Genomic DNA, 27,089 nt, shown 5'->3' with positions numbered 1-27,089 from the left:
GACCAGAGGATCTAGACGACAAGAATAAAGAAATTTCGACAGATCATGAGCCTCCCAGTCTGCTAAAGCAATTCCCATATCATTGCGAGGAGCTCAATTGTCTCATTGAAAGGGGTTAGTTGGCAGTGGCATGGTTGGAAAAGAGACTGAGAAAAATCAAGCTGTTGAGGTTAATCATGGTACTTGTGGAACTTATGTGACACCTTTGATGGGATGTATTCAGAATAAGATTTGGCATGCCTCAGATATTTCAAACTTTTCATCTTAGGATTTTCGAGATCAAGACATAAAATCTACATTGGTCCCATTGTTAGCGTCGCAACCCACCGGGAAGAAAGGTAAAAAGAAAAAAAAGGAAGTTTGATGCATCTGATGGCCGTGAACAACATGATATTCAAATAATTCAAAGTCCTAGCATTTTCAGAATCCAGCACGACACATATGAAAAGCAACCCATGAATCTGCCTGAAAGTCGACAGATGCTCAACATGAACTTCAATGAAGACATCTGATGCCATAGGGCATCTTTGTATAGTATCTCTAACCCTACTCTCTTAAATAGGATTTTATTTCTGTCGTTTGTTACTTTTCATTTCATGCATTTATGTTTTATGTCTTTATCTTTCATATGATACAATAGGATTTCTATTTCAGTAGATCTGTATATTTGATGATGTATGTAATATTCCTAATTAGCCATGGCTAATTAGAATATTCAATTTTGCTCAATTTTGCCTTCTATAGTTATTTGTAAATAAAAAGGTGAGGAAAAGGGGACATAACTCACTTTTAGAATAAAAAGTCACTTCCTAGTAGCACAACGTTGTGACTTGAAGGGGAGCCAAGGGGGCCAAAGGACCACGCATAGATGGGGCCCACGCATACACTTGGAGGGACTGCGCAGATGGAAAGGGAACACGTGGCAAGAGGGGATTACGTTGGAGGAGGTGAGCCTTGGGATTGGGAGAGGCTAGTGCTATAAAGGAGAGAGGAGCCCCCTCATTTTGTCATTCGATTATGAGCATTTGAGCTAGTCACTTCGACTTGGAGCACGCTGGCTGTTTAGCCTGTTTACAACACTGTTTAGTGAATTGAGTGTCTTCATTCGGAGATCTCACCCTTAGCCCCGGGGGACTTCGAGTGCCTACTCGGGCAAGGTATTTTCAATAGTCTTTTTGCAGTAGTTTCGATCTTTGGCATTGAGGTGGAGCTGAGCATTGGAAGACTGCGCAGTCTTGAGAGAGAGGGACACAGTTCTTCTGGGAGTAGTTCCGGGTTGAGGATTTGTGGAGGAGTTGAGCTGGGATATTGAGCAAGGGTTTAGCTCTTGCATATTGGAGGGGTTTGGCAGAGTTTCAGGCAGTATTTTGGAGGATTCTACTCAGTGGCAGCGCAGGGCCTTGAGGGATTGCATGATTCCCCAAGGGGGCGATTTTCGGGGGTCGGCCATTTCAGAAAAGCTTTCTGGGTTTTCTGAGTAGGGGCGGATTTCGGAGTTTCAGCGTTTTCTGAGGAGGGGAACAACCCCAAATCCTCATTTGATTTCCAGCAGTAGCAGCAGCACGACAGTTTTCCAGCAGCATCCACACAGAGGCCATTCCTTGTTATTTGGATTGCATTTCTTCACTTGCCTGGTGCAAGTTGAGGTGCCATCCTTCTGATCACCTCCTGTACTCATTCCATTACTCAGTATAATAAAATGGCTTAGCATTTCTCTCTGCATTTCTAGAGTATCTGCCTATATTTCATGCTTGTATAATTATATGTTACACCACTGTTATTTTTATCATTTTGAGTTTCTCGGTTATTATATTATTTGTGCGTATTTGGTTGGAGTTTACTGGGGTTTTGGGGAAAATCTCTGAAACGGGATATTACAATGTATACATGATGATTTTGATTTTGAGTGGATATCTACCTGATGTTTCTCTGTTTTCTTGGATACACGATTATGGATTCTCACATTCCTTCCACGAAGTAACGTGTCCCCAAGTAGATCCAGATGTTGACCATGTACATGTCAATTGTCCGAGAAGCAGAGTACAAAGAAGTGGGTCAATTTTTTTTAGATCATTGTCATCATTTAGCTTCCAGTTTCATCATCGTAAACCCAAATTCTGCCTTTGTATTGTAAATGATTCTAGTATGACTATTAAGTTGTGTAACAACACTTAGGTAAGCCTATGATTCTTCTCAATGGGTTTCATCTTAGGGAGTTTTTTAAACTCCCCGAATTATGTGTGTTTGTAAACATGGATAATCAACAGAGTTTTTCTCCCATATATACCCCAAAGCTAGGGTGGAACGCATTGACCAGGTCTTAGGTGAGTTCTAGTGTTTATCAAGTCTATGTATTTTTCGTACTAGATCATGTGTCTTGTCACAAAATTGGGTAATGTCTTGAGGGTCTGTGTCAAATGTGTATTTCCCCTTTTAAGGGTTGAATTAAATTGTAATATCTTGTAAAAATATTTTAGTGCATGGTTACTCATATTTAGACACCATGGCTAAAATATTTGAGGGTGGAAAAAATAATTAATCCCCTCTTGAGTCTTTAATTAATTTTTTTGGCGAAAATAAAAAGAAATAATTAGCCAGAAAATTAATTATTTTTGAGTCAAATATTAATTTGAGAGAAATTAAATTCTCTCCAAGTGGAAAATCATCAAAAAAAATCGTGGGGCAAAAAAGAATTAAATTTTGGAGGTCCTCCATCAAGGAAAAAATGGATTTTTTAAGAGAAATTGACCTCTTGGACTTTGGTGGTTAAGTTAAAGTGGATTTTTTGAGGATATTAGTCCAAAATATGATTTTTTGGATTAATAAAAAAATGGTTTTGAGAGAAATTCAAAATTTCCCTAAAAAATAAAAGAAGAAAATAAAATTGACAATGGAGATCAAGTTATTTCAAAAGAAAAATCGATGGATGAGATTATTTTGATAAGGATCAATACAACTAGCCGTTGTTTTCCACTTGGAGGGGTTTTCTTCTCCCATTTTCTATATAAGGAAACTATTGAGCTCCTCAATGTATCAGGTACTCAATGAATTTTTTTTTGATGAATTGAGCTAAGCTTTGCTTTATTTTTCTGAACTTAATAAAAAGTCTTTGGGTTTCAATTCAAGGCATCTCTTGCTTACTGATCTATGGTATGTGCTGGATGAGTTTTTGTTATATGATTTGAGCTATTATATGTTATGGTTCTTATTTCAATTGTCGGTAGTAGGAACATATATTAGCACATGTATCTTGCTTTAGGTGTTGGGTTAGAGTAAGCACTCTAGATCTAGCGAAGTCTAACATATATCTCCAGGCTTATAGATCTATTGTGTGAATCGAACCCCTCTTGATCTAATAATCTATCTTTCGAAGTGCATTAAGCTATAGGTTGCTCCAGCCCTTGGCTTCCAAGTACACAGACTATGAGGGCACTACATTCTTGTTTGGCCACGAGTCTTGATCTAACGATTTTCTTTTCAGGAGGGTTTTGGCCAATAAATTAAATAAAATCATTCTACTCATCTATCTTCAAAATTACTTTGTGCTACAAAGGAATTTATCTGCTAATTAGGGCTAGTAATTTTATTTTGTGAATAATTTGTAAATAAATTTTGGGCCCTAATAGTTTATTTTCTTATTGTGTAAATAATTTCACTAACCTTTTGCATTTTAATTTCTCCTTGTATATAATCTCTTGGAGTTTTTATTTTTAACTTGTAAATTATTTACTAACCCATTTATATTTCCTTTGTATACATAGCGTTTAGGAATTTTCTCTTCTTAGCTTGTGTTATTGCTGGTCTCTTGCTTTTAATATCATTGTGCAGGTGGGTAGATTTCAAATTTGAAAGGAAAGCAAATTTCTTAGGGGATCTAGTCCTCCTAGCCTAACGGCTAGGGTTTTGGGCACCATCTCACCTCAAAGGAAGACATTTATCAAATCTAATTGGGCTACAAGAGGGTTTCTTGGTGCCTAGGCTTTCCTTAGGCCTAGATGCACCTTCCTTTGACATCTGATCCCCAGCATTTAAGCAAGATTGGCAGCCGCAAGACCTAAGGGATCATTTTTCATCACTTTATTAAGGGTTTTTGCTCAACAATTTTTAAAGGAGGGCTAACCCAGTGTGGAAAAAGTCTGGAAAAAATCCCGATTTAATCCTAAAAACGCGATTTTTTGAACTAAACGATTTAATCCCCCGACTTTTTGGCGACTTTTTCACAAAGGAAAAAATCCCGATTTTTTCCTTATACTCCCGATCTAATCGGGAGTCGACCCAAAAAGTCTGCCTCCCTTCCCAGGCCGCGAATAAAGAGGCCGCAAAGGTGAAAAAACTGTAAATTGAAGCTTCCATCCATGCATTTTCAAGTTATTGCATTGTATTGTTTGTCATACTTCTTGCGAGCATAGCAATCTCATTTGTAATCTGTTAGTTTTGAGGTTAAGATATGTTTTTGTTTTCCAAGGAAAAGCAAATCTTTATACTTCATATTTCTAGTTAGAAAGCAAAGTATACATTGGCTAAGCCTCCAGGCTTTCAGTGATCCAAACTCTAACAACCACTGCCCCTTCAAAAGATTACAAAAGTACCAAAAGGACAGGCATACAACAATCTTCCGTAGAAAGAACCCCACACCATCAAAAACATTGTTACAGTTGTTGAATGCTTCCAGAAGAAACAACAAAGAGAAGGTCATGAAGATCAAATAGCAACAACCTGTCCAGAAAAAAACAAAACCAGTGCCTCAAAAAAGAACCCATTTTTCAGACAGGGACAAAGTACCTATGAAATCTTGTGACAACAAAGATCCTTCCTGCAATGAGAGCACGTTTTGAAAGGGAATCTTGTTTAGTGGTGAACTCCCTGTAAATGTGGGCAAAGGTTATGTATCAGAAGTGGATTTTACCTCCAAGAGTTTTTGAATAATAGATGCCAAGGCTAAGTTAGTAATATGACATCTACTGTTTTCTCAGAAAATAAGCAGCTTGGAGTCACCAAGCGTTAACTTTCACATCTACTGTGATATTCACTGTTAATTTTCATTGGACCTACCACCTGACATCTTATTACCCAAGCAGATTACAATCTACTGAATAAATGCATGATTTATTTCTTAATACAATTAGCGGAAACAAAATTTAAAAGGGGAAGAGGATCTCAGTGACTGATTACTTGATGACTTTTTGATGACTCATGATATACATTTATTATATTTTTTGTTGATATTTTGACTCTTGAGAGTTGAGACTCAGACAGGACCCAAAATTCAGGAGTTGATTCACTATTTTGATATGTGATGTAGCATTAGACTTCATATACATATTATATATTAGCTTTCTTTACATGTTTATGTGGAAATGCATTTATTTGATGTTGTGGATACTCTAGATGTTAAAAAAATAAAAATAAAAATGAATAATTTTGTGTTTTTTTAATTTTGCCGACTTTTTGCCGACTTTTTAAAAAAACTCCCGACTTTGACGAGTTTTTCAACTTTTGGACCCTTGCTGAATTAATCCCGACTTCGACTTTTTCCACATTGGGCTAACCGCAGCCCTATTGGGCCTCATACTGCTCATTACAAGTCTTTGGAGTGCGAGGGTTTGATCATAAGTTGATCTGGAGGTAGCCGCAAAAGGTTCCAAGCCATGGAAGCTTGGCTGCAAGACCAAGGAAGTATTTCTAGCCCTTACGCAGGCCTAATAGGCCAGGAAGCCCTAGCTGCAGGCTTTGTTTGACTGTTACGACCCTGAAGCAAGTATAAGGGGGCTTATGATCTTGAAAGCTAAGCATTGAAGACTGATCTAATTCGTTATCTTGGTAATTTAGTTTAATATATTATGATTGCAGGCCTAATCAGAGCTTTTATCAAGATTTGGTATCAATTCACAGGTATAAGGTCAGATCACTGAGGTTTGTTGATTAATCCTTTGTTGCATGGCTTGGGAAGGATTGTTCTTCTAGGCCTGGTTTACACATCTTTGTTTGCAGGTTTAGCGTACATCTCTGGAGGGTTTTCTACATTGTTTTGAAGGCCAAATATTGAGATTTGGAGGCTCTCCTTAGTATAACAGCCCTTGAGGCTTGGATGCAAGGGAACAGGGCCCCATTTCTCTTCACCATCATTTTATTGAAGGCTGTCACAGGTTTCTCAGATCTGAAGCTCTTTACTGCAGATCATATTAATAGTGACAACTAAAGAAATAACACATAACAATCACACATTAGTCACAGGTGTTTTCCTTTTATCCTCACGACATTGGTAAATGATCTTACGTCACTGTGTTACGATGGTTTACTAATCTTGATATGGCAGAGGTCTGATTTTACAATACAGTGGCATCTTTTAAGATTGATACATTGTTTCTAATTTGGTCATTATGCAACAAATATTGTGTCTTGCATTTGTTGATTGATCTAGATTCCTGTAGGCTGATTGTGAATTACAGTTGACTGATCGATACCTACGGTGGTCTGATTTGGAGGTTGCACTGACATTACAGTGATCTAGTACAGGGATTTCTTGACATCAGCAATAAGCTACAACAGTAAACTCAGTGGCACATTAAAGGTTTGGTACATAGTTGACTGATTGGATCATTGGTATTTGAGTAGCAGATTTGCATTTGTTGCTCTTGTGCCTTGAGGATAGCGGTATTGGGTTACTAAACTCTCTTCCATTTCTTCACCTGTTGCATTCTTCATAATTGCATCTCTCATCCTTGCGTGGTTAGGCTTTAGATGCATGAGTGCCTCTCTCGTTTACGAAATTACATTGCATGATTGCATTGATAATTATTAGCACCATAAGAATCTCCTTGTGCTTAATTGATATTTTTTTTTTTATCATAAGTAACCTTAAATGAGATGCTATTAATAAACTCACATGATTTTAAGTTGCTATTCTCATTATTGTGAATTTGATAAGTGTCTTTGAAAGAGTGGAAATTCTACCTTTCTTATTGTTGAGATAATTGCCAAATTGCTCTAAAAGTGCTTTATTTATTGGATCCTATTTTCTTGTGTTATATATCATTGTGAGCATTTTTTATTTCAATTGATATAATTAAAGCACTCATCATAATTTCAAATTCCTCTTGCTAATTGTGCATCAAATATGTGTTTGGGAATCAAAGAAACCTTGTTTTAGGAACTTATTTCACTTAATAATCTCATTGACGCTTCCACTCACATTTTTGCATTTCATTCTAAGACTAGAAGTGCATCAATAAACTAAACCTCCAAGCATAAACTTAGCTGTAAGAAGATAGGTCAAACCTTTCTCATCCAACTTGCGAAGTTTAGACCTTCATTTGTGGTTAACACAGGTGACCTTGCAATTCTCTTGTGGGCAATCCCTTGTAGGATCAAAGGCACTTGGGTGGTTAGAACCTCACTGGAGGTATCGTTAATGAAGCCATAGCCTCCTTCTTGTGGGTTTCTATCTACAACTTACATTCGAGACTAACTTCAAAACAGTTGAGGGAAAGGATTCATCTAGAATAGGTATTCTAGCTAAAATTTACCAAGAGCTTGCATCTCACTTAGTTTTAGGTGTTGCATCTCATATAGGATAGTTTTCATCCTAGCAGCAACTATTCATCTGACAATTTGGAATTTAATCTATATTGTTCAAGTAAATTGACTCCTAAGGAATTCATATCTAATTGATAATCTCAATAAATCTAATCAAGTTGGGCTAAATAATAGAACTTGCCAATTATACTTAACCAAGATGTTAGGCCATTCAGTTGTGTCTCTCGAAATGATCATCTCATTCCTAGGGACACCACCCCTTAGCCCACTTTAGGGAGACAACTTAAATGGAGAGCACTAGGATCAGAGTGACAACCCTTGCCGTGAGTGTTGTCGCATTCTCATGTACAATTTGAGTGACAACAAGCTCCTTGAGAGATAGTTGCAAATTAACCTGCAATTCAAGCACAAATGGAAATCTGAATAATTTCCCCACAATGCCAACTAGGGTGGCAATGGATGTCCACCAAAACTAGTTTTAGAGTGTCGCCTTAAACCCTCAAGAGAAACTCGCCTGAGCTCCCAAACCAAACACCAAGAAATAATCATAAACTAGAATGAATGAGAAATGGCCTTATCCCCCCTTTTTATAAGATTTTATCGAGTCTTCTCCAATCTTCTAGAAATCTCCTTTTATTATTTTATTAATAAACCACTTAGTGCATTTTCCTCCTATTTTCTATGTGACTTTTGCCCCATTTTATTTACTTCTTAGATAAAAACACTTTTTCTCCTTTTATTTAATAAGTGACTTTTTATTATTAATTAAAGTCACTTTTATCTCCAGAAAATGCTTAAACTACCACCATGATCACACCAGTCTCCCAAATTCCCTTTTCATCATTCTATCTTGTAGATCTTTTTGTCCTGATTCCAACGAGTTATTACACTAAGGTGTTTCTCCAATTAATTTGCCTGAAACAACACCTTAAGGACAACTAATTAAAATATGCCCGTTAATAACTCGGTTTCACGGAAATCGCCGGAATGTAGTGGGACCAAGATCCAACTGTGCGGAATTGTTCTCGATGATGAAAAATGGCAAGCAATCCCAATCGGCCCCCGTAAAACTCCTCAAAACCCTTCGGGCCCTTCAATAATGTAATCCTACTCATGTGACTTGGCTGACTTAAGCTCTGGAAATCCCTCCTAATCTCACCACAAGGAAATCCAAAAATTGGGGACATTACAAGAGTGTATCATATTTGAAAATATAAGTATCATATTACACTTTATTTCATTTATGTTTAGTCACTAGCATAACATATTTGTATTCGTTGAAAGAGATATACACAATTACTTTCTTTTACAAACATCTTTGTTTTCCTTTTAGCTTCCTTTTGATTAATTTGCATCAAATGTATTGTAGGTTTCATGCTACTTATATATGAAATTCACTCCCTTGAGATGTTTTTTCATGCATTGTAACATGTAGAACAACAATGGAAAGCATTTATTTTTTAGGGTTTATAGTGTGTTTGATCTCTCTATCCTTATATTTATTGTGATTAACTCTTAAAAATATTCCTACCCTTTTCCTTGACAAACTCTTTTTATCCTATTTTTAGATGTTTATAAGAGAGGACTTGAAGAAGCTGAAGAAATATTAGCTTATCAAGAGAAGTCAAGGGATGAAGTTGCTCTAAGAATCAATACTGATAGGTACGTGAGATGATTTAAGGAACTTGGAAACAAATGTAAATCTTTTTTTGTTTTTTGATTTGTCAAAAGAGGTTGGAAAAAAGGTGGGAATATCAATTTTCCTATCGACGTTTCTCTCTTAGTTCTATCTCCCTATGCATGTCAAATGACAATGTTTTGAGGAAAATCATGTTGTCAAGCAAACACGCAAGCCATTTAGTTATATTTTATGTTTATAGGAAATTAATTATAGGTAGTCAATATTTGTAATATTTATTTAAACATTACTAGACATAATTTGATTTAATACATTTATTATTACTAAAATTATAAGCAGGTTTAATTATTTTATAACATTGGTATTGTTACCTATTGACCACTACGTGTCAACGACCCATAGCAGTACACCCCTTTTTTCTCAAAAGGGATAGCGCCTGATCGATGTGTCCGTGCCGTCTAGCTTTCATCATCAGCCTAATCATCATGTTATAATGTAAACTCATTCTGCATGTATATGATGTAAATAATCTGAGGAGATCTGTGTCATGTATGTAAATGCTTAGGTAAACCTACTTTTCTGGTAATGATCTACATTCCAGGAGGTTTTTGGTCTCACTGATCCATTCTTGGATGGTCGATAGAGTTTTCCTTCAGTATTACCCCAAGGCTGGAATGGATTTTGTCACTGGGAGCTTAGGCGAGTCCTAGTGTTCTAGATCGAGTCTATGTAAAAGTGATTTGGGAATAATCCTAACTATTTGGTTAGGTTATTTTATTACAAATTGCTTGGTCCGCTGGATTATATTTGTGTCGCAGAAATGAGTAGTTTATGAGGGTCTATTAAAAATGAGTTTTCCCCCTTATGATGTAAAAAATATGAAAATCATGATGTGAAATGTCTTGAGGGTTGGAAAAACAATTTATCCCCTTATAGGTTAATTAATTAAATTTTCTTGCCAAAAATTAATTAGAATCCTAAGCTAGAAATTTAATTTATTCTAGGTCCTAGGTAAATTTAAATTCTTGAAAGACAAAATTTGAACGTCCTTAAAAATTAAATTTTAAGAGGTCCAAGGAATAAGGTAAATTAATTATTTTGATAAATTTTAAGTTTTTGATCCCTAGGGTTAAGTCAAAGTCAATTTTTTTGGGAAATTAACTCAAAAATTTAGTTTTTGAGTTAATTAAAATACATTTAATTGAAAAAATCGAATTTCTTCAAGAATTAAACATTTTGACGGATGAGATTAAAAGAAATTTTAATCCTCATCGACGGTCGAGATTGCTTTGATGAGGATCACTTAAACTAGCCGTTGGAGGATTTATATTTAAATAGGAAGTTATTTGTCAATTGATCTATCCGACCTTTGAGTCGTGTGCTTAGCGAAAAGTTCTTGTGTAATCTTTCCCCCGGATAATAAAGAAAGACTTTGGGGTTACGTTTTGCTGATGTTACTCTTCATGGGAATACTGTAAGATGTGTTGTTTTTATGCATAATTTTTTCTAAAGCCATTGATGATAGCTTCTAAACAGTGATTTGAGTACAGGTATCTTGCTCAATCATTGGGGTTTGAATAAAATCTAAATTCTGAACGTAATAGCAGGTATCTCTATTTGTCTGAGTTTTATTATTATTTTTTCGCTCTATTTTTAATGGCTAGATCGAGTTTTGTAGGGAAATCTTGATGTTAGATCTTCGGGCGTTAGGGGAACTTTTCAGTTGGACCAACCGACTCCTGATCTGTGTTTTCTGAAGGGCCCAACTAAATTAGCTCTGGGCTTATCATAAGATTTTATGTGTGATATACGAAGGGTTTTTAGCTAAGCACCTCCTTTAAAATTAATAAAATTAATTTTTGTGTGGGAAATTGATAGATCTGGCTGTTGAGAGCCGGAGTTGGACTCATACTTCTCAGATCTGATAGATCTACGATTCTTGTGCATAGATCTATAATTTCTTTTTTATTTTCTGACTTGGGTTTCTGGGGCTTTTTTTGTATATCTGGGTTCTGGGTGTTTTTATATTCAGGTACTGGTTGCAGATTTGAAGGTGAAGTCTGATTTGAAGCTAGATCTAGGCCTTGGAGTGTAAGATCTGGCCTCAAAATCATTCTTTCAGGAATATTATCCAAACTTTTTGCAGTCCAAGGGTTTGAATTTTTTTCTTCTAAATCTGCAATTTTTTTTATAAGGGTTTCACTGATAAATCTGAAGCAGAATATATCAACTTAATCATAAATTTCCGGGAATTTTTTAAGGGTTTTCTTGGACTACCATTTTCCTTTCTATCTGTTGCATTTTTCCCCTTCAGAAAATTTTGAATTTGTTTTTTTACTGTCTACATCTTGGGGTTTTCTGGAAATTTCATATTTCTTGATCCTCTACCCAAACACTCTTCTCTGTTGCCATTTCTGCTGCTCTCTGCCTCGTTTTCTCTACCAGCCACAACCCTCTCCTCCATCCGCCACTGCAAAACCCTTCGAAAATCCTCCATTCTACTGCTCCCACAAACCCACAGCTACAACTCTGCGTCTTTCCATTGCTGCCATAACCTGTAAATCGAGATCCTCTCTTCACAGACCTGCATTTTGCTCCTTCAAACCACCGCTGCTAAACCTGTGTATTAGCCTCAAACGCGTCCCTTTTTTGCTTGCAGCGCTCGATCCTTCCATCGCTGCCATTCTTCCACGAATCCCCTCATCTCCATACATCGTCAACTTGCGGCTCCTCCAAACCTTGCCCTCGTTGTCCTCCGCTGCTCCAAACCCGCCATTTCCTCATCGACCTGAAGCTCCTCCTTTGCTCGTCGCCGCTGCAAACCTGCACAAGCAAACACTTCGACCTCTTTATTTATTTATTTATCTTACTTCACTTGCATATGCACGAGTTAGGTTTGATTTTTTTTTGCGATGTTTCATTAGGGTTTAAGTTAGTTCTTTCTTTTATATATATAACCCGATTGCATTTTTGAAACTTAGGTTAAATTCATTTTTTTTTGGTGACTAGCGGAATCGGCAACGGCGGTGGTATCGTACTTACGTTACACGGGGTCAAATCCCACCGGCTGCCACTATAACCTCTAGGAGGAATTGCCCAGCCCGCAAGAACGACCCTCAGTTAAGATGAGACTTGAACTCATGACCTACATAGCGGCACGGATGACTTAGCAGATCGTCCGCTGGCCACGAGACCAAACCTCTATGGGCTATTTTTATTTTTTAATTCGATCTTTGTTTTGACTTTTATTTTTAAAATTTTTTATTTTGATTTTGATTTTTTTTACTTTTTTATTTTTAACTAATGATTTTAAATTTTTTGTTTTTATTTTCATTTGAAAAAACATTATAAAAAAAAAAAAAACTAAGAAAATCTATTTTTTTTAAATTTTTAGTGACTTTAAAATTGAGAATGAAATAAATTAAAGGTGGATTTGATCTTTCACATCAAATATTTTTAATGTGGCCTATGACCCATTAAAATTTAAATTTATTAACCCTTTGATTTACTTTACTTCCTCATTTATCACATTAAAGTTATTCCCTAAGGAATAAAAAAGGTTTTGATTTAAAGTTGCTTGGCTTTTTGGGTGATTAAATGCATCTTCGTGATTTCTCTATTGTCAAGGTGCGATAAATGATTAAAAGTCATATTGACTGTTAGAGAAAGATAAGTTTGCTAGATTATCCTGCGTGCTAAAGTTTTGAGCATTTTACATTTAATTTTTCATGATCGTCGCTTTGCCACATTTATAAGTTTTCTCTGGATAACTTGTTTTATTTAGTCTATGGTTAATTCAAATATAAAGGCACTGGTCTGTAGTCATTTTTATCTTGTGATTGTGTCTTATTTTAATCTATCTATCTCAATTGATCGAGACTTGCTTTCAATTCATCAAGTTGTTCATCATTAAAATCTCCTAGAGCCTGTGTTCCACAGGCTATCCTCATCCATTCACCTTAGGGACTACCCCCTTTGACTTGTCTAAGAAAGAGTCTAAATGGAGTGAGTAAGGATTAGAGTGACAACCCTTACTCTGAGCGTTGTTGCGGTGCCTAAACACTTTGTGCGACAACATTACCGATATGATTAGTAGAGTTGCAAAGGTCTTGGCAACCTGTTGGAAAGGCCCACACAAGGCAAGGGCCCATTGACACCTCAGCTGAAGCCCCCATTGTTTACACCCAACAACCTCCTAAATGTTCAAGGGAGGAGTTCTCAAATAACCCCAAATAATCCCAAGTAAGATCAATGCCTTAAATGGGGTCACTTGGAGTGTAGGTGTTAATATCTTGAAATTGTCTAGCTGTTAATGATGTCACTGTACAATAGAAATCTAAATAGGAGATTTAGAAGAACCAAAATACATAAGATACAAAGTATAAACAATTGATTTTGGTCTACAAAAATACTCTAACCAAATATGTAATTAGCTTTTATTTTAGGCCTAGAGAGTTATAGGTCAGAATAGTTTGAAACCCTGTAAATCAGATTCTAAAGCCTGCATAAAAATGTAGAGAAAACAACTTGTTAAGCCCACAATAGCCACTCTACAAGTGCCTAAACACTTCCAAACTTTATGTCTAGGGGTGGAGAGGTACGAGGACCAATTTTGAGGCTTGTGGGGCCTCTCTTCAACCTGAAACCACTGAAAAAGTCAATTTCCAGCAAGCTAGAAATTACTTTTTCAAAATTATGGGTGAAAGTTGAAACCGTCTTGTGTGAAATAGCCAAAAAATTTAAGATTTCAAATTGTTGATTTTTGTAGCTTTGAAAGGTCTTCTGCATAGGCTGGTGTCTTGCATGTAGAAGAAAAAGTCCTCTTTAGGTGGTTGTTCGAGAGGAGCAACTAGTATGGTCTCTTTCCTAAGTTTTAACTTGGGAAAAGTACATTGAGTAATTATTTGATTAATGTAGACTTTGGTCTAATTTTTTTTCTAAGGGGCTAATTATTTAATTGAGTTAGATCTAATCTCCACCGTTGATAAGGAAAGCTAGGATTTAATCATAGACATCAATCACTTTGGAGATTAGGGATTTGGCTTATCAAGAATTATAAAATCTGCCTAATGTGAGGATGAAGACACAACACAAGTGAGAAGGAAATTTAGAATGAGATTTTCTGAATAATTTACGAAAGTAACATTGCATATTTTTTGTGAGAGATTCATAGGGGCTGAAGAAGAAGGAAAAACATGGGTGGGGGGGTTTTTCAGTAGCTGGAGCAATTTGTAGGGACCTGCATGTATGAGACAACCAACAATTTTTTTGCAAAAAGGAGGTCACACATGTGAGCCGAGAGGATTTTCTGAGTAGGCCAATCCTGCACATGTGATGCGACTGTTATTTTTTTATGGGTATGGTAGCATCAAACATGTGTTCTAGTCTCTAAGTTGTTAGAGAGGCTAAGGAACACAAGATCTCCAAAGCCAAAAAAAGTTTTCGAGAGAAAACACTTAGAAACCTCTCAATTAAATTAATTGATCAATAATTTAAAAAGTTCTTAAGTCTAACTTTAGGAAAATTGATTTATTAATGGGTATTAATTGAGAAAATCATTTTTTCTCTAGAGACTTTTGGAAAAGTGACATGACAAAGTCTAAGATGATTTGAGCCATCGATCATGATTAGATCTTGGCCGTTGATGCTCCAGCGAGAGATTATAAGAGCATGTCAAAGGGATTGGTGAAGACACACTTTTACAGAGAGTGAGCAAGGTAGTTCGACTACCTAGTTTGCAGCATTCAACAAGGGCGTAGTTGAAGCCAGGGAAGAGCATTGAAGAGAGGGAGCAACAGAGATTTCGGCTTAGCAGGATTCTGGAGAGAATCCTAGTGATTTTCCAGTGTCGGAAAGACAAGAGAAGGGAAGCTGAATTATCTGTAGAGAGGGCTGCAACAACTAGTGCAAATAATGAGGAACCCCAGTGCAAGTTGTTGGAATAACATCGTTTCAGTTGCAGGAGGCTAGATCAGGGTTTGGAAGGCAAAGCGAGTTGGATTCAGAGGTAGAGGGAGGCTAGACGTCATACCTAGAGGTAGATCCAAGGCTGTGCGAGTGGATGTTGAGTAGCAGTGTGCATTCCCAGTCTGGCAGAGCGAATTGCCAAGGAGTGCAAGTTGTTGGGATAGGGCCATTTCGAGTTATAAAGGGAGATCTTGGATCTCCAATTTATTTATCTAGGTGATATTAGTATATTTCCTAAAGTTTTCCAGTTAGGCAACCAATTGTAAATCTCTCAAACTGTTGCATAATAAAATAAACCCTCATTTGCTTCACCATTTTTCCCTTCGAGGTTTTTCCAAGGAGTATTGTCCAAAACAATGGTGTAATTTTTATTGTGTGTGTGCATCTATTTTTAGTTAGACATTTTTTATATTCTGCAATGTATTTTATTTGTGAAGAATTGCAATGTGAATTATTCACTATTTGCGTTAATATTTAACAGAAGACAAATTAATTGTAAAGTTAGGAGAATAATATCCAGTTGCTATAGTTCAAGGAATTTTCACATGGCATCAGAGCATTGAAGATCCGATCAGAGGCACAAGGTGAGGGAAGCGAGATTGTGCAGGTTCAGAGGGAGATTTGAAGCACTAGTTTCCAGATCTGCCCATGCCAAGCCAGTGGTGCAAATTGTAGAGAGAAACAAAAATGATTTCCAGTCCAGAGTGGAGGAAAATTTCGATTTTGCCTCAGATCTATAGCGGCAAGCAGTGGGATTTGCCAGAGAGGGTTCTTGGTGCGTAGATCATTTGATTCACAGATTAGATCTAGCGCAATAGTTTTGCAACAAGGGTTTTGCAGTTGTAGATCAATGCAAGGAAGGAAGAGAAGAGCACATTGTAATACCCTACTTTCTTATTACAGTAACCATAGAAATAACCATGAAATTTAAGAAAAACAGCAATGCATAGAACTGAAATCTGCACCTACCTGTACTGCTGGCTGACCCCCGATGCTGCTGCTGAACTGGCAATTCTGAACTGCTGGCTGATTTGATCCAATTTCGGGATGGCCAAAACCACCCTACCAGACAGAGCAACCTGGTTGCTCGATCCAGAGAAGCTCTCCACAGAGGCTCTCTGTCCCTTCGTGCCCAGAACTCAGATCACTCAAGACTCTTCCACTGCAAGGTTACTCCTCCTGGTTTCTGCTGATCAATCCACAATTCTCTGGTTATTTTCCCCCCTTTCTTCAGGTCCAGACCCTGCTATTTAACCCCCTGGTCTGGCGGTGGCCGCCCTCCCACTTGCAGCCACCGCCTTCCTTGCATTCAAGTTTCCCGGATATTTTCCCTGACTTCTGCGTTTCAGCAATGAATGTCCTGCTGGTTCGGACGCGTTTTATTAATGGCTGGGGTGACTCATAGGTAAGTTAATGAAATAATATCTTGATTCCATAAATTGACTTATATGCATTCGTATAACCTGGGGTTTTATTGTGTATACTTTATTACATTATATACTTACTTTATGATATTCAATATAAGGTTCCTTTTATATTCATAACACTATATATAAAGTTCATTTTATACTTTATATTTCACCTTACATAAGTTATATATAAATATATATACTTTACATAATTCAATTTTATGATTTGTAATATTAATGTATATATATATTTTATAAGGTTAACTTGTATATTTTAGAAAATTTAAACTTATCATGTTTTAAATTTAATTTATATATATATATAATCTTAACATATTTGTAGTTTAAATTTCCGCATAGTTGGTTTTTATAGAGTTAAAACTTTAGAAGGTGGATTAATTTAGCAGGGTTGTTACATACATTCCCCCTTCTGAAAACTTCGTCCCGAAGTTAGAGCTTTAGGTTCAAGGTTTTAACGGACATGCCTTTTCCTATCTAGCTTCCCAAGCTATACAAACTCATCCTATCCTTCCTAATCTCTTCTGCTCCCATCCTATCCGTCCTCTACTAGAGTATGCCATGGCGTCAATTTACTGACCTAACCATTCATAACACAAAGGTAACAGCGTCGACTATACCGACCTGATTCCCAGTAGGCATCCGGCAGTCATCATCACACGTCTAGGGGAGCGTGACTCGCACAGTCCTCCCATGACTCCAGGTTTCGGAGGATAAACGGTGGGTAACACCTCCACCCCTCCAGTAGCATCAGGGCTACTACCCTATCAAAGAATCACTTTGAGCTTTAACTGATCTGAGTTCTGTCATCACGTGGTCATCTCGAAAATTGGATCAATTATCTGCAATCGTAGTTTATCTGCAAGTTTACCTGCAATCTTATACTTACCCAGCATTTGTAAGATGTGCATCAGCATATTCGAAATAACTTATGTATTATCTATATATAACAGAATTTTGTTTATTTTCTCATGCATGTATTCTAACTTTTCTATAGGGTGTATTCACTTCTTGTCTTTTATTTCAGTTGCTTGTTTTGACATGCATAAAATAAAATAGATTTATATTGTCCAATTTCTACCAGAAGTAAATTCATTTGACGGTCTTAATCTTTTCTTCAACATTTATAATTGAGTAATATAATCACATATATTGTTTTGGTATCCATGTACCCGCAGGAATTAAACCCATACTATTTTGGTATCCATGTACCAGCAAGAATTTAAACATATATTATGCCGCAAAGTTCCATGTTTATCATTAATCATTCAAATGTTTTTGGTTCTCTGACAGAGGTGAAGTAAATATATATACTAAACATAGTGTAAAGTTCTTCAAAATGGACATAAACTAGGGTATCTCTGACATATGTCCTCTGTATCCTCCCAAGTCGCCGATCCAGGACTATACTTGTCCCACTGGACCTTAACTTGGTCCACCAGGCGGTTCCTCAGCTGTCGAATTCTACGTTCCAGTATACGTAACGGTTCGACCGTTATGACTCCCTCGTCCGATACCTGCAATTCTTTCCACTGGATGTTATGAGATAGGTCAGCTACATAATGCCTTAATACAGAAACATGAAATACATTATGAATTCTATGCAGGTGAGATGGCAGGGCAAGACGATAGGCAACAGGTCCAACTCTTTCCACGATTTTAAACGGTCCTATAAATCGGGGTGACAGCTTTGTCCCTTTTCCGAATCGAATAGTACTTTTATTTGGCTTGATGCGGACGAAGACCTGGTCCCCCACTTCATACCTCCTATCAGTCCGGTGAGCATCAGCGTAACTCTTTTGTCTATCCTGTGCTTCCTTTAATCGCTCTCTAATCTGCCTGATCTGCGCTTCCATTTCATGGATTAATTCTGGTCCTATTATTACTCGATCTTCTAACCTGTCCCAACTTAACGGCGTTCTACAAGGTCTGCCATATAAAGCTTCAAATGGAGGCATCCCAATCGAACTGTGGTAACTGTTGTTGTATGCGAATTCAACCAAGGGTAAATACTTTTCCCAGTGGGATTGCTGATCCATCACATACATTCGCAACATGTCTTCAAGTACTTGATTTACTCTTTCAGTCTGCCCATCAGTCTCAGGATGGTAAGCCGTGCTTAAATTTAGCTGAGTACCCAAGGCTGTCTGCATGCACGTCCAGAATCATATGTAATACCCTACTTTCTTATTACAGTAACCATAGAAATAACCATGAAATTTAAGAAAAACAGCAATGCATAGAACTGAAATCTGCACCTACCTGTACTGCTGGCTGACCCCCGATGCTGCTGCTGAACTGGCAATTTTGAACTGCTGGCTGATTTGATCCAATTTCGGGATGGCCAAAACCACCCTACCAGACAGAGCAACCTGGTTGCTCGATCCAGAGAAGCTCTCCACAGAGGCTCTCTGTCCCTCCGTGCCCAGAACTCAGATCACTCAAGACTCTTCCACTGCAAGGTTACTCCTCCTGGTTTCTGCTGATCAATCCACAATTCTCTGGTTATTTTCCCCCCTTTCTTCAGGTCCAGACCCTGCTATTTAACCCCCTGGTCTGGCGGTGGCCGCCCTCCCACTTGCAGCCACCGCCTTCCTTGCATTCAAGTTTCCCGGATATTTTCCCTGACTTCTGCGTTTCAGCAATGAATGTCCTGCTGGTTCGGACGCGTTTTATTAATGGCTGGGGTGACTCATAGGTAAGTTAATGAAATAATATCTTGATTCCATAAATTGACTTATATGCATTCGTATAACCTGGGGTTTTATTGTGTATACTTTATTACATTATATACTTACTTTATGATATTCAATATAAGGTTCCTTTTATATTCATAACACTATATATAAAGTTCATTTTATACTTTATATTTCACCTTACATAAGTTATATATAAATATATATACTTTACATAATTCAATTTTATGATTTGTAATATTAATGTATATATATATTTTATAAGGTTAACTTGTATATTTTAGAAAATTTAAACTTATCATGTTTTAAATTTAATTTATATATATATATATAATCTTAACATATTTGTAGTTTAAATTTCCGCATAGTTGGTTTTTATAGAGTTAAAACTTTAGAAGGTGGATTAATTTAGCAGGGTTGTTACACACATAGAGGGAATTTCTAGAAATTCTCAGAGGGTTTCCAGTTTTCCAATTGCAGGAAAGGAGGCCATAATTTCCAGCAGTAGAAGGTCATAGCAGGCTTGCTAGTTCAGCCAATGTGAATTTCAGGATCAACAGTGCATGCGTCAGTACCAAAGAAGGACATCCAGAGGTAGGGCGAGTTTCCCAGAGGAGTAATAACAGGTAGTGCAAGTTCCGAGAAGGACACCAGAGGTAAGTGCAGGAGCAGAACTATGCATTTCCAGTGAGTGCGAGTCCAAGAGAAAGGTCGAGTTAGTCTGTTGAAAGGGGAAGGAGATTTCCAGCACATAGTTCTCTAGTTTGTTTGAGTTTAGCAGAGATGGACGCAGCAGGACTCAGAGATCAGGACATACTTGACGAAGCCTCAAACTTTGGCATTTGGAAGGCCAAGATGCGATTCCTTTTGGATGAGCACAGTGTAAAGGAGTTCGTGAAAGTAGTTATAGCTGAGCCAATAGATCTTATCCAGTACCATGAGTACAAGAAGGATATGGCCGAAGCAAAGAGGATGGTCCTAGACGAGGTTTGGCATCAGATAGTTCCGCATATCGCAGGCAAGAACACAACGAAGGACATGTGGGATGCTATCATGAAGCTGTACAAAAATTCATTTTAGAATGGGAAAATGATTCTCAAGGAGAAGTTGAAGACAACCAAGATGCAGAAGGGAAAGAGCGTTGCATCCTATCTTTCCAGGATTCAGGGTGCAAGAGATGAACTTGCAACGGTTGGGGAGAAACCTTCAGAAAGTGAGATGGTGCGCACAACACTCAACAGGTTCACCAAGGAGTGGCATACATTCGTCCAGGTGATTTCTGGGTGAGACATACTTCCAATTTGGAAGTTCTTATGGAGTGACTTCACTTAGGAGGAGTTGAGGCTTAGCCTTGTAGATGGTGGTACTACCAGCAATAGTAGCAAGGGACTGAAGGTGGAAAAGCAAGAAGATAACATAGCCCTTGTAGGTAGGGAAAGGCAAAGAAGGGTCCCAGTCAGGGACAAAACTCAAAGGGAGAGAAGAAGAAGGACCTGTTGAAGGTCAAGTGTTTAGGATGTGGTGAGTTCGGTCACTATGTCACCCAGTGTTTGAAGAGGAAGAAGAGGAAGAAGAGGAAGAAGGACAAGGGTCAACTTACAACAACTTCAACAAAGATCGATGAGTCGACCTCTAGATTGGAGGAATTCACATTGATAGTGGTAGTACCTCCAGATGGAAGAGGAGCATGATACTTCAAATTGCCAATTTGGGCAGGGTCCATGGGAAGAGTAGCAGGAGGTCTAGATCAGACCCTGTTGCCATACATTCTTCACATGGATCAGTACCTACGCTATGGGAGTTTGCAATATTTCAGTAACAGGAGGATCGAAGTGATAGCAAGGAGTATTCAGATAATCGAGAGACATAGCAGAGCTAGTTGCAATTAGATGTTCGAGAGACAGTGCAGACCAGTTAGGTGCAATCAGATACTCGAAAGACATTGCAAAGCTAGTTGCAGTCAGAGACTCGAGGGACAGTTGCAGGCCTAGTTGCAGTAGAGACTCAAAGGGAGTCTAGCTTCAGAGGGAGAAGCCCTATGGAGGTTGGATCTTTAGGATCTGAGAGATAAGTACACACTACACACGAGTATTGATGGCAGCAGTTTAGAACAGGAGGGAGGCAGTGCGAATTGCCCAGATGTAGTAGGTATGAAATTTTATCTATTGCAACCACTGGAAATTACTTTTCTAACTGGAAATTTAGCTATGCAGTTTATTTGCTATGACAAACAATGAATAAAATCACAATTGCAATTTTCACAATAAAAATACTGAGGAAAATAAAATATTGGACACTGAGAAATTCTAGCACAATAATTTTTGGACAATTGTCCCCAAAAAAACCGAACTTGGGAAAATCGGTGCAGCAGACGAGGGTTTTATTATTAATCTTCAGCAACAATTTTAAGTACAATAATTTAGATGGCCAACTGGCAATCTAATCTAAGGAAAATACTGGCAAAAAATATCGTGAGAAATTTCTCTCACCCCATAGCTATTCTCTGCATTTGAAATTGCCTCCCTAACCTCTGCGTTGAGTTCTCGCATCACTCTCTACGCAGATCTTACGCCGGCCCTTTGGAAATTTCGGCCTTCCTTCCTTTCCCTCTCCCAGGAACTGGAAATCTTCCTCCCGGAATGTCGCTGCCCTTCTCTTCCTCCTGCTAGTCATCCTCTGGCTCTATCTTCTCTGCTGAGCTACTGCTTCTTGTTGAAGTTTCTAAGTTTACTTAGTATAGAAACCCTTCATGCACTTTTTCTGATTTATTCCTACCTACTTGTTATTTTTGTTTAACAAATTATTTACAAAGTAAACACTGAAAATAAACACTAGTGCATGCTCAACATATTACAGATCAACAACTAAAAGAAACAAGAACAAACACACCACATGACACCATTATTTTTGGACCAATGTCCTCGGAAAAACCCAATGTGGGAAAACCGGTGTAGCTATCTGAGGGTTTTCTTATTAAGCAATATCATAGTATAATTTGGGTGCTGAAACTGGCCTACCCAACAGAGAATTTCCTTAGTAGCTATACCTCACAGTTTGAGAGAAATCTCCTGGGTGAAACCCGGAAAATCCTTTCGGCAGCTCTTCAGCACAAAACTGCTCCTGCAACCCTAGCATCTGCCTAATCTAGATTGTGTCAGCCCCTCTCGGTCTCACATTGGGCCTGCGTTAGCCTTTCTTGGCTTGCGTCAGCCCCAAGAGGCCCTGTGTCAGCTTTGGGAGCCTCTGCGTTAGCTACGCTGGCCCCTATGGTGCTATGCGCAGCACTTGGCTGCCTCTGCGTGGCCCTGTGTGAGCCCTTGCTGGCTCTGCATCACTCTCTTTGGCTGTTATGCTGCTCTCCCAGCACAATTTCTGCCTTCTTTGTTTCTCTGTACTCAATGCCCCTCAGCTGCTCTCCCGATCACTGTTTCTATCTCTCTTAGCAAACCCCTCTCTAGAGAATAGAATGACTGATCATCTTTGGTGTATTGTCCAAGTGACCCTCAAGCCCCCTCTTATAATTTTCCTATTGACATCTCAACGGCCGAGATTAAGTCCCTAATCAATGGCTAAGATTAGATCTGGCTTGATCAATGTCTTTTGGACCACTCTAACACAGATTCATATTAATACACATTAATATTTTATTTTCCCTAAGTTTAGACTTAGGGACTCTGTTGACCACTACGTGTCAACTACCCATAGCAGTACACCCCCTTTTCTTCGCAAAAGGGATAGCGCTTAATCGACATGTCTGTGCCATTCGACAGTCATCGTCGATCTGATCATACTATGTTGTAAACCCAGTCTGCATGTGTGAATTGTAAATAATCTTAGCAGATATGAGTCATGTATGTAAAATGCCTAGGTGGACCTAATTTTCTAGTGATAATCTACGTTCTGGAAGGTTTTTTGTCTCACCGATCCATGATCGGCAGAGTTTTCCTTCAGCCTAACCCCAAAGCCGGAATGGATTTTGTCATTAGAATCTTAGGAGAATCCTAGTATGTTGATCTGCTAGATTATAGTTGTGTCGGAGAACTGGGTGGTCTATGAGGGTCTATGTCAAATGGGGTTTTCCCCTTTAGATGTAAAATTGTAAAAGTCATGATGTAAAGTATCTTGAGGGTTAGAAAATGTTTTAATCCCCTCATAAGTCCTGAGTCCTAGGTCCTAGGTGATTTTTCCAAAGGCTAAGTTCGAGGATCCATTTAAAAAAAAAGAAAAAAAAAAGTTAGATTAGTTTTAAAAGAGTCATTTTTTTAAAATAGATTTTAATTTTGACTATTTTTTAGGTTTCATCTTTTATGCCGAGGCTAAAATTTTGATGTGGGGATTAATGTTTAATATGATTTAATGTTCATCTGAAGATTAACTGCATGAATGTGATCTCTGGTTAGCATTTTACGTGGTTGTTTAAAGCACTTTATCTTTCGAAATTTTAATTGCTGGAGTATCATTAAGTTGATTATCTCGCATTTGGTGAAAAGTTAAGCTTTGTTTGATGGTAAATGATTGTTGATGAGCTCATATCTCTGCAGCATTTGATAAATAATCGTTTCATCATTCATTTCATAAGGCACTGGTCTATTAACTTAATAAAAATCAATTAAGTGCTTGTTCCCCCTCGTGTCTCCCAACCCAACTGTTTCACAGTTGGTCATTCATTTTCCCATAGGGTCTACCCCCCTTAGCCGCGGGAGACAGGCTTAAACGGAGAGATCGGGGATCAGGGTGATAGGCCCCGGTCTGAGCGTTGTCGTGACAATCCGTGCGACAACAAACTCCATTAAAAATATTAATTATTTTAATATTTCCTGATCTGTTTAGAATCTGCCCAAACCATTTCTGGGTATTGGAAATCTCATGTGCCCCAACCTCTCCACCATCGTGGCTAGAGCACATCCGATGCTACCCCAAATTAACACTCCCTCACTGAGTATTACTCTGATCATCTGGCATCGGTACTTGTGTTGATGCTATGCCTTCCTGCCCAACATCCTCTGCACTGCTGCCTCCTGTACTGCTGCCCATGGTTTTGCCACTGCCACTGCTGCATCTGTACAACAACTCCGTCTGCATCTGTGCTACTGCTAGTCCTTTCTCCTAGCACTGCGTCCGCATTGCAGCTCCTCTCATCATGTTGCATCGTGTTGCCCACTGCTGCACTGCAATTCAGTTACTAAGAAGTAAGTAATTGATCTCCCAACTGACCTCCCTGTTGGGCTAGAAACACCCTCTGATGCTGAAGCTCCCTCTGCGGCTGACAAGTGCTCCCTCTCTGACCTCTGCGCTGCTGCAAAAAATCCCTGCATCGCACACCATTGCACACCTCTATGTGCCTTCTTGCACTGGTGCAACACTCCTGTGCCTCTCGCACTGCTGCAGCCTGCTAGCCTCGCGCTGTCTCAGGACTCCTGCACTGTAGCTCTCTTTGCCGCTCCATCTGCATCCGTCTCTACCCACTCAGCCAGTCCTGTTACTCCTCGTCGGGGCTCTCGTAGCAAGGTCTAATCCAAGAGGCTGGGTACCTCAAGGATCCTGCCCCTCATCGCCTGTAGTCCGCCTAACTACAGCTCGATGTCTCCGCACTTCCACTCAAATGGTGTGTGTGCACTCATGGCATAGTCATCGTCTGTCAAAACTTCCTTCTCTGCCTGTGCTGGTGCTGCCTTAGTCTCGGAAGGCTCTCCCTTACCCTTCTTCCTTGGGCATTGGGTCACATAATGACCCATCTCCCCACAGTGGAAGCACTTGATCTTGGAGAGATATTTCTTTTTCCGCTTCTCCTGCTTTCCCTCAGATGCTAGGGCCACATCCTCCTCCTCCTGCTTGACCTTGATCCCTTTGTTGCTGCTACCTGTCTTCGATTGTCGTCCGATCTCTTCCTGGCGAAGAGCCGCCCACATCTCGTCCCAAGGTGGGAGAGTCCCTCTACCCAGGATACTCTCGACAAACACTTCCCAATCTTCTGAGACAACATTCAGGGCTGTCCTCACCATAAGCTCCTAAACCAGTGTCGCTCCTATAGTAGTCAATTGATCTCGGATCTCATTTAGTCCTCCGATGAAGATGTCAATCAGTTCTCCCTTCTTCATCTGATACGACCTCAACTGGTTCTCGAGTAGCATTCTTCTCTGCACAGAAGTACGCTGGTACAGGTTCTTGAGAGCCTCCCACATCTCAATTGCCGTTTCCTTCTCAGCTATATGTGGTACCACATGATCCTTGACCCTGTTAAAGATAATGCACTTGGCCCTCGCCATCGCCTATTCGTACTTGTTGTTATCATTGGGGTCGACTGGGATAGCTATAACCTTCAAGGCAAAGTTCTTGACACGATTCCTGTCAAGCACTAATAAGATTCTGGCCTTCCAGACTGCAAAGTTCGATGCTCCGTCCAGTCTATGTTGGTCTCTTACCTCGTGTAGTGCCATGACGCTCCTCTACTTCCCTCTTGGAAGTTCTCTGTTCGACTCCTCTGAGTCTTTACTTCCTGTCTGGAAGTTCTCTTCTGGACTCCCTCTGAGTCCTGATTTCCCTCTTGGAAATCCTTCTGCCACTTGTTGAGATGCCCCCTACTCTAATCATCTTGTGCAACTGCACTGCTGATTCGGGTTCCTTTGCGAGAAACCCTCGGTAACAATTCCTCTGGCCCTGCTCTGTTAGGTACTATTCTGACTACAGTACCTCACCAGCTCCACTCTACAATATTCCTGCAGCCTTCTAGATCCCAGCAACTGCCTCTCTGTGAACTGCGTCAACCCTTCTCTGCCTCACGCTGGCTCTGCGTCACCTTGGATGGGTCTGCATCAGCCCTGGGATGCTCTGCTTCAGCCCTGTGACCCTCTGCGTCAGCAACGCTGGCCTCTTTGATGCTCTGCATAGTTTCCGGCTTCTTCTGCGTGGCTCTGGCTGGCTTTGCTTCACACTTCCTTGGATTTTGCGCTGCTAAAAACAACTTCTGTCACCTCGGGACAACTGTTTTTTGCTGCTATTGCTCCGCTCGGCTGATGTCTTTTAGTCGTCCTGTATCTGCAATCACGCTCTGATACCATGTTGAAGTTTCTAAGTTTACTTAGTATATAAACCCTTCATGTACTTTTTCTGATTTATTCCTACCTACTTGTTATTTTTATTTAATAAGTCATTTATAAAGTAAATACTGAAAATAAACACCAGTGCATGCTCAACATATTCTAGATCAACAACTAAAAGAAACAAGGACAAATACACCACATGACACCATTATTTTTGGACCAATGTCCCCGGAAAAACCCAATGTGGGAAAACCGGTGCAGCTATCTGAGGGTTTTCTTATTAAGCAATATCAGAGTACAATCTGGGTGCCAAAACTGGCCTACCCAACAAAGAATTTCCTTAGCACCTATACCTCACAATTTGAGAGAAATCTCCTGGCTGAAACCCCGGAAAATCCTTCCGGCAGCTCTTCAGCACAAAACTGCTCCTGCAACCCTAGCGTCTGCCCAATCTGGATTGTGTCAACTCCTCTCTGTCTCACGCTGGCCCTGCGTTAGCCCCAGGAGGCCTGGTGTCAGCCCTGGGAGCTTTTGCGTCAGCTACGCTGGCCCCTCTGGTGCTTTGCGCAACACTTGGCTGCCTCTACATGTCCCTGCGTGAGCCCTTGTTGGCTCTGCGTCACTCTCTTTGGCTGCTACGTTGCTCTCCCGGCACAATCTCTGCCTTCTCTGTTTCTCTGTACTCAATGCCCCTCATCTGCTCTCCCGATCACTGATTCTATCTCTCTTAGCAAACCCTGCTCTAGAGAATAGAATGACTGATCATCTCTGGTGTATTGTCCAA

General features: G+C 39.2%; 1 protein-coding gene across 1 annotated transcript in view; it reads left to right on the top strand.

Moving 5' to 3' along the window:
* The window catches only part of LOC149168863 (uncharacterized), a 446,780-nt gene that overhangs the window by 158,552 nt on the left and 261,139 nt on the right, over positions 1-27,089 (top strand). The window contains exon 3 of the mRNA XM_089426985.1: positions 9,105-9,198. Within this exon, the coding sequence (XP_089283111.1) occupies positions 9,105-9,198 (94 nt within the window). The remainder of the gene's footprint in view (positions 1-9,104; positions 9,199-27,089) is intronic.

Source organism: Pinus tabuliformis, chromosome 4_2, assembly GCF_031772625.1.
Source record: "Pinus tabuliformis cultivar Carrire ecotype Pingquan chromosome 4_2, CPIR1, whole genome shotgun sequence".
Taxonomy (NCBI): domain Eukaryota; kingdom Viridiplantae; phylum Streptophyta; class Pinopsida; order Pinales; family Pinaceae; genus Pinus; species Pinus tabuliformis.
The sequence above is the reverse complement of the archived record's forward strand: the minus strand, read 5'-3'. Positions and strand labels throughout refer to the sequence as shown.